Source organism: Corythoichthys intestinalis, chromosome 3 (assembly GCF_030265065.1).
Source record: "Corythoichthys intestinalis isolate RoL2023-P3 chromosome 3, ASM3026506v1, whole genome shotgun sequence".
Taxonomy (NCBI): Eukaryota; Metazoa; Chordata; class Actinopteri; order Syngnathiformes; family Syngnathidae; genus Corythoichthys; species Corythoichthys intestinalis.
In genome coordinates this window covers 35,665,357-35,681,519 of record NC_080397.1, presented here as the reverse complement: position 1 = coordinate 35,681,519, position 16,163 = coordinate 35,665,357, and the positions used below count along the sequence as shown (strand labels likewise).

At 41.3% G+C, this 16,163-nt stretch overlaps 1 protein-coding gene across 8 annotated transcripts in view; it reads right to left on the bottom strand.

Moving 5' to 3' along the window:
- Positions 1-16,163, bottom strand: part of fbrsl1 (fibrosin-like 1) — a 532,343-nt gene that overhangs the window by 58,935 nt on the left and 457,245 nt on the right. For all 8 annotated transcript variants that reach the window (XM_057831195.1, XM_057831197.1, XM_057831199.1 and 5 more), the window contains one exon: positions 11,192-11,240. In XM_057831195.1, coding sequence (XP_057687178.1) covers positions 11,192-11,240 — 49 coding nt within the window. The remainder of the gene's footprint in view (positions 1-11,191; positions 11,241-16,163) is intronic.

Genomic DNA, 16,163 nt, shown 5'->3' with positions numbered 1-16,163 from the left:
GTTTTTGAACTGTTTATTTGGTGTTTGCTGCATAGTGCAGGGGGTTGGGTAAATGTTTGTGTGCTCTGTGTCCATTGTTTCTTTTCTGTTAAATAAACTTTTTATTTGCAATTTTGACTTGTCACTGCCTCCTCATTGCACACCTGCCGTCTTATGTTACGCCGCGGCCCCTGACCACCAGGGGTACTCGTAACATTTGGGGGCTCGTCCGGGAGCTTTGTGGTTCCGCGGAGGCGGCAGGTGTGTTGGTGTACAGTGGCGGTCGGATTGCGAGTTTTGTTTATTTAACTTTTTGGTAATTCCCTGCGCGCCCTGGTAGATAATGGCCACAGGCTTTAGTGTTGAGGATTTCTTGGCGGGTCTCACAGTGGGGCAATTGGACCAATTCAGAAAAGCAGATTTTTGTGCGATCGGTGCGCATTTTGGAGTTGAGCTTCCCATGTCCAAATCTTGGGCTCAGCTGAAGGCGTCGGTCGTTGATTTGCTGGTCAAGGAGGGCGTGTCTATTGAGGGGTTTGAGGGTCATTCGGATTCTCAGGAGGTGATTCCTCCCGTTTTTCGGGGTGTGAGGAGTGAGACTCCTCCCACTAGCCGTAGGTCCTCTTTAGATGGAGCCGGTTCGTCCCCTCGGTGAAGGGTTCGCTTAGCTCGTTTGAAGCTTGAGAAAGAGAGGGACCGTGAGCTCGAGTACAAACATCAGCAGGCCATGTATAAATTAGAACTCGAGGCTAGAAATGCTGTCCGATTGAAGGAATTGGAACTGGAAATGAAAAGGCTTGATGTAACGTCCGGAACTCATTTGGTCGCAACTCAGGGTGATAACTCATCACATAAGCCATTTGACGCTAGTCGGCAGATTGGTCTCGTCCCCGAATTCCGTGAGTCGGAGGTGGACGAGTATTTTGATACCTTCGAAAGAATAGCCACGGCTTTTAAATGGCCACCAGAGGCGTGGGCGCCCTTGCTACAGAGCAAGTTGATTGGGAAAGCTCGCGATGTGATGAACAAAATGCCTCTGAGGGATAGCATGGTTTATGCTACATTAAAAGAGACTGTCCTGCGTTCGTATAGCCTCGTTCCTGAAGTGTATAGACAGCGTTTCCGTGTTCACAGGAAGGCCCCGGAAAAAACCTTTGTCGAGTTTGCTAGTGAGAAGCAGACTCTGTTCAATCGTTGGTTAAAGGCGAGTGAAGTCACGGATTTTAAGTCTCTTTGTGATTTAATTTTGATGGAGGATTTTAAAATAGTCTATCGGATCGCTTGGCTACTTATTTAAATGAGCAGAAGGTCACTAATGTGTCCGAGGTGGCTGTTTCGATAGATGAGTATGTGATTACTCACCGACAGCACGTTGAGAAAAATGACTTTGAGAAACGGGACAAAAGTAAATTGAGTTTTAAAAGCCGGTCTCAGTCAGGACGGGCGTCGCCACCTACTTCGGCGGAATGTCGCTGTTTTCTTTGTCATAAAAATGATCATTTGATAGCCAACTGTCCAGAGCGAAGAAATAATTGTAAGGCTGAATCTTCCCCGATTGGGTTATGCGCTGTGCGCTCTGAACCGGTTCGAGTACATGAAGGTGGGGGTTCCTCTTACGAACCTTTTATGCTCGACGGTTGTGTTTCTATAGGCTCGGGCGAAAAGTGCTCGGTTCGCATCCTTCGTGACACCGGAGCAGCACAATCTTTTATCTTGAGTGATGTATTGCCTTTTAATGAAGAGTCTTCATGTGGCTCGAGTGTATTGGTCCAAGGAATTGGAATGGAGTACCTCTCTGTACCTTTACACTGTGTAAACTTGTCTTGTGATCTCTTGGCAGGCACGTTTTCGGTTGGGGTTCGCCCATCATTGCTGATGCCAGGCGTCACTTTTCTGTTGGGGAACGACATCGCTGGTGGTAAGGTCACATTGGTGTTGGAAGTCGTGCAGCAACCTGAGTCGCAACCAGACGAATTGGGGCAGGCGTACCCTGATGTGTTTCCGGTCTTCGTCGTCACTCGTGCACAAGCGAAAAAGCTGGGTACTGAGGTCGATTTCTCGAACACCTGTTTGGCGGCCGGATTGGTTAACCCCGAGAGGAGTACGACTAATGAGTCTGTGTTAGAAGGATCAGCGTTTGATGTAGTTTCTTTAAAAATGACTCGCGATGACCTTATTGCTGCGCAAAAATCTGACGCCAGTCTAACCAAATGTTTTGAGGCTGTTCAGCACCCGCATGACCTAATGAATAAGGATGCGAAGTATTTTATGGAGGACGGGTTGCTTTTAAGAAAGTGGAAGTCTCGGTTGGACACAGATTTTTGCATTGTTCAAGTGACTGTCCCTGTACGTTACCGCCATGCAGTCTTGTCGTTGGCTCATGAAAATGCATGGGCGGGTCATTTGGGGGTGACAAAAACGTACGATCGCGTATTGGGACATTTTTTCTGGCCAGGTTTGAAAAAAGATGTTGTGCAGTATTGCCATACGAGCCAAGTGGTGGGGAATCCGAGTCAGGTGCTTAAACCAGCCCCTCCTACAGCCTATCCCTGTGCTGGGCGAAGCATTCGAACATATCCTTGTCGATTGCGTCGGCCCGCTACCCATGACGAAGAGGGGTAATCAATATTTACTCACTATGATGTGTGTAGCGACAAGATATCCTGAAGCCATACCACTCGGGGAAAAATAACATCGCAGTCTGTAGTCAAGGCTCTGATCAAGTTCTTTTCTACTTTTGGGCTGCTGAAATTGGTACAGACTGATCAGGGTACCAGTTTCCTTTCTGGTGTTTTTGAGCAGGTGTTAACAACATTGTCTCACACATCGAATCCTCAGTTATGTGAGCCGGTTTCGTGAGCTGCTACGCAGCGTATGTAGTTTGGCCAAGGAGTGTTTGTCGGGAGTGCGGAGCGACATGAAAAAACGGTATAAGACCGCCGTCTGTCGTTCGTTTGGGCCGGGTGACCAGGTACTGGTCTTGTTACCTGGAACAGGTTCATCATTGTCTGACGACTGTGTTGATACAGTGGCTCGGCACTTTGCGTGGGAGAGGTGTCGACAAGGGGTTCGCGGATGCCCTGTCTCGGTGTGGTCAGTAGCAGGGTTTTTATTTATGATGGCATCTTTGTTTTTGGTACGTGCCGGTTTTGGTTACTTCTCTGTTGCTGTGCTACCCTTCTGAAATTTCGCATGCATTGGATGGATGGGCTATTCCGGATAGGCCTGTTTATCAACTGGAAGTTGATATTTTAGGGGGGGAGTGTTACGGATGGGGAGTAATTTTTCCTTTTGTTCAGGTATGTATGTTTTCCCTTTCACTTTATATTGGTTTATGTTGGTTTTCACCTGTGTTTTTCCTTTGCAGTAGTTTCCACCTGTGTGATCACAGAAGGCCTCCACAGCTGGAACCACTTCCTCATTAGTTCATCATCCAATCACCTGTTCGTCCTGCCACTATATAAGTTGAAGTGTTTGCTTGGTTCAAGAGAGGCGGTGGCAGCTCTCACTTTGGTTGTATTGGTTTGTTGAAGCCTGTTATGTTTTGACTTTGATTCCGTTTGTGAAGTTTGCTTTCTGCCACTTGTTTATTAATGATCTCTTTTGTCTTTTTCTTTAGGTTGGCGCAGAGCACAGAGGTAGGGACTTTAGTTAGACACCTGCAGGTCTACATCGTGTCTCCCACCTCACGTAGGTACCAACTCTCTGTATTAGTCCATTAGATAGAGCGGCAACACCACCCATGTATTTTGGGGCACAATAGGTGCCTGTCACTGTAGTGTTTTAGTTTGGGGGTTGTTTTGGGTCCTAGGTTTAGTTGGGGTTTTTGAACTGTTTATTTGGTGTTTGCTGCATAGTGCAGGGGGTTGGGTAAATGTTTGTGTGCTCTGTGTCCATTGTTTCTTTTCTGTTAAATAAACTTTTTATTTGCAATTTTGACTTGTCACTGCCTCCTCATTGCACACCTGCCGTCTTATGTTACGCCGCGGCCCCTGACCACCAGGGGTACTCGTAACAGCATATGTAAGCTGAAAAACAGGACAGGCTTGAAAAAAGGGGAAAAAATACCACAAGCAATAAACATCAATCAATCAATAATTACCAAACAATTATTCCAGAATAACCATTGACTATAACAACTTATTGGGTGAGTTAGATAATGTTGTTATTGTCAAATAAAATATTTTTGCAGTCAATTCCTGAGATACAAAGTTATTGAAGGACACTCGTATATGTCTAAGATGTTGTGGGTGGACTGTCCTGTGGCTTAGTCCATAAAGAATGTGATGGCAGCATCCACGGAAACGATATCAGTCCATGGATCAGCTTTAAGCACTTGCATCCAACTAGGTTTTACTTAGTGGACAGTTCGTGATCCTCTCTTTCCACTCCACAACTTCATGATGGAAGGGAAATACACAAAGCCCGCAGCGCAACGGTATTAGGATACAAGCTAGAGAAAGGATGAAAAACGGCAAAAACACCAGAATTCTATTGCTGTATTTGGAGCCGAACTGCCGATGACCTCTTTTGATAAATCCCTTAGGGGCAGATAAAAAGATGGGGAATAGGAATAGAACATATACTGTATATGCTACGTAACCATGTTACTACTCATTAATGGTTTCATTTAACAAGAGGGCATAGTGTGAGCAAAGGTTAAACCAGCTAACTGATAGGACAGGATGAAGGAGGAAAGATAAGGGTAGTGCGGACAGTGCATGGTGAGAGCGCAGGCAGTATTAATGTCAGACTGTAGGAAACCAACATTAATATTAAATACTTGTGTGAATTGGTGGGTTGACATCCTTATCCACAGTTTCACTGTTAGTATCAGCAAAAATAGCTATATCCAGCTATGCATACGTGATAAGCTTGAACGATATATTGTTTAAACATCGCCATCGCAATGTGCGCATGCACAATAGTCCCATTGCAAGGACGTGCGATAGTTTTTAATTTTTTATTTTTCCCATAAACTTCATGCGCTCGCACAGCCTCCCTCCCTCCCTCCCTCCCTCTCCCAGCTTTGTTCCTTAGTCACTGTGGCACTCGCTTATTAAAGTTAACAATGTGGACAGATGGTTGTCTTTGATCTTGCCATAGAAGCCGACTTCACATGCGCCTCATATGATTCGTTAGGACAGTAATATTTAAAACTGATCATAATTATTACATTCGAAGTTCTTAAAAAACATTTATTAAAATATATAATAATATACATTTTTTAAAAATCATACTTTGGGGAACAAAGTGAAATACATGTCTTATATGTATCTCTTTCCGATGCTAAATCTGAATAAATACATTGAACACACCCCCAAAAAAATTTTTTTTTTTTTTGGTGCGCTACTTTGCGGTTTTTCACTTATCGCGGCAGGTTCTGGTCCCCACTAACCGCGAAAAAAGAGGGATCACTGTACACTGTGGTGAATCATACAAAGTCTTTCCAAATACCTATTCAAGTCATCTAGTGAAAATTCTATATGTTTATATATATTTTTTAATATCGCAATATAATATCGCAATATATTACAAACCCTCCCAAAAAATCGCAACAATAGTTTTGTCCAATATCGTTCAGGCCTACTAGGCGATGCCAATTCTTAAGTGTAGACATTCGTTCATGCATGTTGGTGGGTACGACAAAAGAAATTGCCGCAAAGGCAATAGTGGAAAGGACAGACAACCATCTCAACTACCCTTGAGAGAAGCTGAGCCAGTGCTTTCACCCTGTTTGTTTCTGATAATTGTCAGTTTTCCATATGCAGCAAAGTCTGTCTGCTTTATTAGTTTTGTTTTTCCCAACATAGAGGCTGTGCAGTAATTTTGCCTTTCAGCCAGTATTTCCATCTACCTGCACTCCATTCCAACTTGATGCAAGAGTAAAAAAACAAATATCAGGTAGTCCGAAGTTCAGCCTCTATTCAGTCTTTAATAGATGAGAGGCTGCAAAAGGTGAACCATAGTCACTGAGGGTAGTGACACATTACACTGACCTGGCCAGTGGAGAGCTGCCCCTACGAATACAAACATGCTCTCTCATCTACTTCAATATGCCTGAGTTGCCGTCAATCCCCCTGCACATGACCTTGCTGCTCCCTTTCTACAATCCCATCTCCCTTCTCTGGCATTCACTTTTCAAATGGTGAAAATAGCATTTCATTTTCCTGAAAGCTCTGGCTGCAGGAACCGGACGAGGTAAGGGATGATAAGAGGGGAATAGCATAACACTTTTGTTGACATGCAGCAAAGAGCAACGCCTGAACAAAGGCCACACACCTGCAGACACGGAGGTTGATTAGTGATTCGAAACAGGGACCATGGATTTTGCAGCAGGTAATAAGATCCTACCCGTGCGATGATGGGGAGAGGAAGTATGGTGGCGTTAGGCTGAAGATTAGAAAGTGGCATCCATCCACACACATAGAATTCCTAAATCCACTACCATGTTAGATTTATGAATGTTTTTTTTTCTTCGTTTGTTTGTTTCGACGTCAATTAAGCAAATGGGCATCTGGCATCACTGACAACCATGAGATCGATGAGTTCTCCATCACAGCAGTTACCCATCTTTCAGCTATTATGTGGCCACTGGAAGATGTCAGCAGAGAGTCAGATGTGCATGATGGCATTTGTGCGCATCTCCCTTGCCTCGCTCTCCTTTGTTCCATTCTTCTAATCCAGTATGTGTGGGCCGGTAAGTTTAATGGAAACAATTTATTAAGTCCGGCTTAAAATGCCATCTGCAGTTAAGCCTCCCAAAGCCGCTAAGCTCCTGGTTTCACCCCGAAGCTTGCTGTGTTCACGCTTACTGTAATGCTCTGTTTAAAATGAGCACAACGGGTCAAAATTAATCAGGATTACAAGGGCACAAATCCACTTCAGAGATAGGTTTTCTACCAATCTTTCTTTCCTGCTATCCCAAGATGCCCTGGGTTTTACCATTGTTGTGACCATGTGCTTTCACCTATGTACCATGTGCATGTTAGCAATAACATTGCAGCCACTATCCCATACATTTTTTGTTCATTAATAACTGCTTCAAGTTTTAGAACAAAACACACATTTAGCCGTATTGCTTGCAATAAATATGGTGTGGCTAACTCTTAAGCCTGCAGTTGAGCTGCTCTGATTTCATGTTCTAACGCCAAAGTACATACAACATTCAACACGGTCACGACATATAAAATTCAAGCATTCCTCTTATATTTTAGACCACTGGAAGGTAGGTGATAACTTCCCACCATTTCCAAAAACACAGCCTTGTGAAATATCATGTCTAAAAGTGAAGTGCGTGTGTATGCTGCAGGGGAGCACTGTACTGTGCGCTACATCTAGCTTCTCATTTGCCTTCAAGAAGGTGTGAGGTCAACTCTGATATTCAATGCATTAGGGATAGAAAATGCACTTTTACTTAAGAATACCATTTTTCAGAGTTTGTTATTTAGAAGTCAATCAGTTTGAGAAAAGAAGGAAACTAAAACTATCAATAGTTAAATAACACTTAGCTCTAGCATAGATGCATACGTTGTTTTCTATTTGTTTACATTCATTTATTCATCTTCAAAGCCGCTAATCCTGATTCCTCACCAGGGTCGCGGGGGTGCCGGTGCCTATCCCAGCTAACAATGGGCAGGAGGCTGGGTACACCCTGAACTGGTTGCCAACCAGTCGCAGGGCACATAGAGACAGACAACCATCCACACACGCATTCACACCTACGGACAATTTGGAGTGTTCAATCAGCCTAACATGCATTTATTGGTAAGTGGGAGGGAAGCTGGAGTCCCCGGAGAGAACCCACCCAGGCACAAGGAGAACATGCAAACGCAACACAGGGAGGCCGAGCCGGGATTGAACCAACAATCTCGGAACTGTGAGGCGGATATGCTAACCACCCTTCCACCATATATGTTTATATCTTTAGTAGGGCTGTCAAAATTATCGCGTTAACGGGCTGTAATTAATTTTTTAAATTAATCAAGTTAAAATATTTGGCTTAATTAACGCACATGCCCCGCTCAAACAGATTAAAATGACAGCACAGTGCAATGCCAACTTGTTACTTGTGTTTTTTGGAGTTTTGTCGCCCTCTGCTGGCGCTTGGGTGCGACTGATTTTATGGGCTTAAGCACCCATGAGCATTGTGTAATTAATGACATCAACAAGTGTGGGCTACTAGTTTATTTTTTGATTGAAAATTTTACAAATTTTATTAAAACGAAAACATTAAGAGGGGTTTTAATACAAAATTTCTATAACTTGTACTAACATTTATCTTTTAAGAACTACAAGTCTTTCTATCCATGGATCACTTTAACAGATTGTTAATAATGTTAATGCCATCTTGTTGATTTATTGTTATAATAAACAAATACAGTATTTATGTAACGTATGTTGAATGTATATATCCATCTTGTGTCTTATCTTTCCATTCCAACAATAATTTACAGAAAAATATGGCATATTGTAAAAATGGTTTAAATTGTGATTAATTACGATTAATTAATTTTTAAGCTGTGATTAACTTGATTAAAAATTTTAATCGTTTGACAGCCCTAATCTTTAGTATAAATGACAAAAAGCATATATAGTATGAGAGACAGGAAAAATGATGTTTGGGTTTTCCCTTAAATCTGTGAGCATAAATAGTGTTTTGCGGCCACACATTACAATTTTGGTCTTCATCTGTTCCATTTCCTGTGAACTGTCAGAGCAGATTGTGGACTTGTGGTTCAAACCTCAAGTGTTTGCACGCTTTGCAATTTCAGAAAGAAGTACAATATTGAAAACGGCGCCATGCAGGGTATACAAACTGTGCGGAAAAACACAACATCATTAAATATGCATGTACTGTGCCATGTTTGTGTGCATCTGACTAAGCCTGATGTACCTGGTGATCAGAAGAAAGTGAGCGTTTCATTGGTACCACAGGACTTTGTGAAAGACAAATAATGGGACACATAAGCAGGTTGCATTCTAAACCACAGGAAAACAGCCTGTGGGCGGCTGTGACTATCATATGCGGATTACAAAAAAAAAAGATTACAAAAAAAAAATAAAAAAAATTATAAAGTGCTCAATGTCCGAAAAGAAACATGGCCGTCCACAGTTCAAAACAAAAACATCAGGAGCAGATATTTAAAAGGTATAAAAATAAGTCATGATGAGAGCAATTGTCCTCAATTCATCCTCTCTGATCACTAATTCATATCTTTCATCCTATTTTAACAATAGCCAAACCACATGCTGTTAATCTGACAGTCACAAGCGACTATGTTTGGACTGTATTGTCATAACGCCAGTGTCTTAATCCAATCTTTTGCACACAATTTACAAGAATTTCTTAGGTTTCAAGATGACACAATGTTTGTATGTGTGCATGCAGACCATATGGCGGAAAACACAGACAAGACTGAAAAAGCAGTTTCTGCTCTTGCACTCCTCTTTAAAAGAAACTGCAGTATTTTAAGCCAAAACTACTGTTGTGTTTGATAGAACAATATGTCTATATGCTGCCACAGCAGATTCATGGCGCAGGAAGCCCCCGAACTATTTTTAATGTGTCCGTTTTACCCTGTAAACCCTGTTTACAGACGTCGCGCAGCCGCTTTTGTTTCAATCCAGCCATAAAAGAAAGGTAATTAATTATATTTATTATTCAAAATGTCTGTCATTTTTAGTATAACAATATTTCGTTTGAAAACAACAACAACAAAAAAAAGACTTTAAAAAAATTTTACTCGCATATTTTAAACTTTTAAACAAATTACGTCACAATGAAAAAAATGGTGTCTGTAAAAAAAAACACGGATACCTACCTCATAACTATGGGTTAATTTTATTTATTTATTTTTGTTACTGACGCATTTTCCCTGATATGTTAGATGATAAATAAACAATCAAAACAAAGAAAAATTCTAAAAAAAAAAAAAGTTTAAAAGGGTAAATATATGAAAAAGAATATCTCGACCACTCCTTGATGTCTGCGATTTCAGCATCGCGACCCTTGTTATATTACCATGTTTCACCCATAAAATCCCCCCCAAAATTCAGCTGTGGCCATTCACAGCTGTGTCTTGACACTCAGTGATACGTGATACATGCAGTTTTTGGATCTCTCGTTCTCGTTAAAGTCATGGCGTCTGTAATCCTGCTCTTGTGTGCTCTCACCTCCAGATAGGGTTTTGCTGTTTAATTAAAAAAAAAAAAAAAATTTTTAAATCCCCTCGTGTTCAAAAATTTTCTTCCCCCAGAAAATTGAGATTTTAAGCTTTCCAATGATCTATCGCTCGTGCATATCGGACAATTTTGAAATTTGGCCAAATTGGGGGTCTCAGAGTGGAACTTCAAGTCACCTGAGTGTTTTCCGCCATATATATTCAAATGCAGCCATATTATGTGTGGGGATGCAGAATACTGTACTGTACTGAACAGAATACAACAGCAAACAACAGTATTTACAGTAGGTGTCAAACAAATTGAGATAGCTGCAGAACAGTTGTTCCTTAAACCCTCTCCTCTTCTCAGTTTTCATTCTGAAAGCTTATGCCATGAGTCATCTACATTGACATTATAGTTAACCTTCCTAAAATAGGGGTTTGATTGCAATGCTCTACACTCGCATCTCCCACTCTGTTAATGAAACAGCTCACAGGTTCTGGCCCCACTGGGAGACGTGGTCATGCTACGATTTCCCCTCGGAAGGCTGATCATATCGCTACTCTCCTGACCTCCCTTCATCCCCAATTTCACAATTTAACACCTCACTCAAACTTGATATGTACTGTATGATTGAATTGTCTGTTTATTGCAGTGCAACAACAAAGCACATTTTGGCAAATAAACACCGACCAAGTGTCTGACAAAGCTCTTTCTCTCTTTCCTTTGGCACCCATTACCGCTCAGGCCTGCTGTCGGAGAGCTTGTATTGCCTGAGGGGAAGTTCCTATTTGAGGGAGCATGTGGCAGAGAGGCTCTAAATCCCCTCTAATGAACCAATATGTAAGAGGGCTAAGCCTCTGGCAATGTCAGCTAGGAAACACCACTCCCTGGCAGAAAAAAAGGTACGCATATGCATTTGCTTAGCTGTCTGCTCATATTTAAATCTGAATGTTAGTTGTGGGCTTTCATTAGTGAGAGGAATTTACATGATTTAGCCAGAGACATAAACCCTGGAGAGAGCACGGACAAAGTACTGGGTTCTTACCTTTGGGTGTGGTAGAAGAAAAGATCTTTTCTAATCCTACATCAGACACCTGGAAAAAGAAGAGGCAGAGCTTTAGCAGATTAGTTCATTCAGATGAATCAGTGGTAAACTAGAGTCAGCACTCTTAGATAATTGGGTTATTCATCAAAACCTTAATCTTAAGGTTTATTCAGAAATGCAGTTTAAGTGCTCAGAAAAAAAACACCAAAGAACGTTCCCTGTGTACCTGATGGTCCCTGACTTGCCTTTAGTGAGGCAACATTAGGTGGCACTGTTGAGCCACTTGAAAAAGAAATAATACCTTAGTCAGAAAGGTGGCTATGCTACATCATCATTGAAGGTGCTCAAAATACCTCTGTGAAAAGTGTAAGTGATTCATTATTCCTTACATTGTGTAATTAAACCAAATGCAAGTGATAATACAATTTAGTATCAATCACAACATCCTAGACTACACGTTATCAGTATCAGACAATCTTTTAGTACAACTTTATATTATAGTGAAAGCATGAAGACTGTTTTCCTCCCTGTTTTAATGTTACCATTACACTACGTTGATAAATTAGAAGTTCCAATGCATCAGATTAACAGAATGCACCAAAGTCAGTTCAAACAAATCCAAATAAAATTTCCATACCTATTAACTAAATACTTATGGAAACATATCCTGACTTGAGTTGTGCATTTTTTTTGGCTTTGTTTCAAATACACACTTTTATCTCCTCTCATCTGGGCTGCAGAAAAGCGAAAAGCGGCAAGAGCATATGTTCCACTCAACGGGTGCAAGTGTCCTCAACTGCAGCGCTTGTATTTTACGTAGCACAAAGGGAACATATGTAACAAATGAACAGTGAATCAGAGTACTAGAGGGAGAGACACAGAGAGAGGAAGCAAATAATTTTGTAAACACAGATGGCTGTCCTTGGCATCCCTGTTAGTTTTCCACAAATGTTTTGAGGGTGTCCTCGTCTCTATTCTCCAACAACTCCCAATTTCTCCTACACGGCCACTTGTGTTGCATTTCTCCACAATGCTCGTCTCTGTGTGTGTTTTGTCTCAGTGCTAACCACAACAACAACCAAAATAAAGCTGTGTGAAAGCAACACTTCGTTTAGCTCCATCTGACAGGAAACGTTAACAGAGGGCAACAACTCAGTTTAGAATTAAATTCCTGCCATACTGAGTCATATCACTAAGCCAAATTTAAATAATTTATACTTCAATAAAAGAAAAACAACAGTAGGCTAGCACAGTAAGATGGTGACAAAAACAATTTGAATTGTCATGTTTTGAGGATGAGCTCCAAAATTGGAGAAGCAATCCTGTTTCTCACTACAGTCAAAGACTACAAGGTTAAAAAAAAAACATTGTTATGGATTGCCCACTTTCATCCTCCCAGAACTGGGGTGCCAGGTTACAACACAGGCTCTTTGTTAGCTTTGGATGACATTAAACGCCTCAGTACTGAGCATCAGCACTAAACCAGCACAACCTGAATCATCGCCCCGCAGGACCCTGGCAGAAAATATGTGGGCTCAGATTGGAATGAAGCTTGTCAAATGGACAAAGGATCTGGCTCAGAGACAGGCTAAGTGTGGCATGAGCCTGGGAAAAACACAGGGGAGGGAATGGTGTAGCAGAATTGACGAGAACAGTTACAACAAGTGTTATGGCTGTAGTGGCTATCTTGAGAGCACTGCAGACATGACAAATATCTGTGACAAGTTAAACTTACTGTGCGTGAGCTTGCAGTTACGTGATTTTAATCCTAAATGGATTCTTAACATCAGCAGCAACCACCACTTTGGCGTTCTTACTATGGTTTGAAACTGCCAAGACAGCATGAGTCAGTAGGGTAATACACAATTACAAGGTCGGCTTACAAAACCGTTTTTTAACAGGCATGTCAAAACTAGGGCTGTCAAACGATTAAAATTTTTAATCGAGTTAATCACAGCTTAAAAATGAATTGTAATTAATCGCAATTCAAACCATCTATAAAATATGCCATATTTTTCTGTAAATTTTAGTTGGAATGGAAAGATAAGACACAAGACGGATACATACATTCAACATACTGTACATAAGTACTGTATTTGTTTATTATAACAATAAATCAGCAAGATGGCATTAACATTAACATTCTGTTAAAGCGATCCATGGATAGAAAGACTTGTAATTCTTAAAAGATAAATGTTAGTACAAGTTATAGAAATTTTATATTAAAACCCTTCTTAATGTTTTCGTTTTAATAAAATTTTCTATCAAAAAATAAACTAGTAGCTCGCCATTGTTGATGTCAATAATTACACAATGCTCATTGTGCTGAAACACATAAAATCAGTCGCACCCAAGCGCCAGCAGAGGGCGACAAAAAAGAAAAAAAAAAACACAAGTAACAAGTAGACATGACACTGCTGTCATTTTAATCTGTTTGAGTGGGGCATGTACGTTAATTGCGTCAAATATTTTAACGTGATTAATTTAAAAAATTAATTACCGCCCGTTAACGCAATAATTTTGACAGCCCTAGTCAAAACGCAGTTTTCATTTGGACAGCTGCTGTTTTTGGAAATATTTTTGGGATTTGTGTGTCAAGTTGACTTTTTCACCAGATAACTGGAGTGTTTTGTGGTTGTGGTGTAAATAGTTAGTGTGCAACAAATTCTTCTCACATTCTTTATTTGCCATTAAAAACACAGTGGCTGATTTAGGTACTCGGAGAAGGATACATATACAGTATCTAATCATAGCCCAGTTACTTTGTTAGGAAACTTGGTAATTTAACTATTTAAAAATACTTATGGGGAATATCCAAGCCAAATTGCCCGGGAGCCAAAAGTCCTTGGAGTGGGCTGCGGGAAGCCTGACCTTTTGTGGGACGTCTGCTATTTAAGCCTGGGGCTTCATGGGTCTGGCCCCCTCTCTAGAGGGCCGTCAGCAGGCTTCAGCTTTCCTTCCCCATTCTATTCATTAGCCGTGCTTTATGATTCAGCTTCCTCTGAGCCACACAAGAGCTCCCTGAGGAAAGAGACTGCTGGAGAGAGGGGGAAAAGGGGATGAAGCTGAGGGAGGGGAGGAGAAAAAGCAAGAAGGAGGTCATAGGGCCCAGCCGGGGCCCAGCTCTCAGCAGCTGTGAAAGCCTCCTGTTTCCTCAGCAGGCGTGAAAGGAAAGGGGGGTGCAGCACAGCAAGGAAAATGGGCCAGAAAGCCCAGCATCAGAGTGCTAACTCGTCAAAGCGCCACATGCGGAACTATAATTCCCAGATTTAGGGATTGCCAAATTACACCGCTGCTTGTTTGTAAAAATCCTTCAACTTTCAAGAATACCTCTTTATTTATTGACGATATAGATGCGTTGATCACTGCAGAGATGCAAGGGCTAAATTTTACGAGCAGCGAGTTTACTGCTGACAGGAAGTAAGTGGAAAAAAGTCTCGATCACTTGTAATGAACAGTGTTGCAAGCTAATCAATTTAGACAATCTGACACATGCCTAATTGCTTTTTGGAAGTATTAAACCACTTCAATGCGGAATTATTGCACAGAGGGCCGACTGAGTGAGGCGATGAAGACATGGAGGGAGGGCGGGATAATCACTTGAATGACCTTCAAGGCATGAATTTATGAAAGGCATTGATCAGTTAAGCCTGTGATTTCTCCAAGACAAGAAGGTCAGCAATTACCCAGATTCAATTAACCCCTTTGCCTAAAGACTGCTGAGAGACTAATTTTTTCCACCCACCGAGCCCCCTCCTCGCTTTATATTGCACGATACTGAGGTTTTTCATTTACCTTGTATGCACTGCATACCTTGGAGATGAGAAAAATATCTCCAAAAAGAAGACATCCTGCAGCCAGAGTTTAGACAAAGGCAGACTAAATAAAACCAAGCATGCAAAGCTCTTGCCCTCCCTCTCTAGTAAAGACATAATTTTTACACACAGGCTGGCAGTTATTGCAACAGCTGTTGTGTGAAAACAAAGAAACCTGTTCAAGGGTTTTTTGTTGTGTGCTATGCTTACATAGTTTTTATATTTACAATTTAGTTTCGACTCATGTGACACACGTGATTGTAATTCGCCAGGGCCCAAAGTGAACCTTTACATATGCTCAAACTTACCTTATTGAGGCATGTTAGCCAATAAACATTTACAAAATAAACCAAATAAATATATAATATACACATACACACGTGTCATTTGTTTCCCTGCATGGTATTTTATCACAGTCAACTTTCTTAACGCCATCTCTTTCAATTCAGCATTTTCTGTCACCTTTAATCATTAGAAACATCCCTTAAAATGACAATTTCTTATTAGTGCACTGTGGTTTTAGTACCGTGTTAAAGCAAAAACCGATTGAGGGAGTCATGCTCCTTAATCTCTAGTATGATGAGGACTGCTCTACGCCAATGCAAAGGAACCGACAGGGATTTGGAGGCCTTTAAAATCCTCGCAACTTGAAAATATTTTATTCTAGAGTTTTCTGTCAGACCCCTAAAATGCGACTGGAAATAAAATAAAATACTTTGATGCAATTGGCTGGAAACCTATTCAGGGTGCACACCGCCTACTGTCCATATTTAGCCGGGATAAGCTCCAGTACCCCTATGACCCTCGTGAGGATAAGCGGCTTTGAAGATAGATGAATGAATAAAATACTTCTTCGCCTGCTTAATGATTCCGATTATCGAACCCTTGAAAATAATACGATATAAAATCATCTACCCTACAATCTATCCCTCTTTACCATCGTGTAAGATTTCAGATTTACATCGTTCATTCTTGGAGGAATCCTTAAGTTTATTTTCCTTCACTTAGTGCTAGTAATATGATTATGCCGAGCAGAGAGAGGTATCCGCTGCCTGGTTGCCGTGAACTGCATGGAAAAAAGCGCTTGTCCAGCAACGGCAATTTCTTTGAAACAGTGTTCTCCTGAGCCACAGGGAGAGAAGTTAGGGATGCTAGGT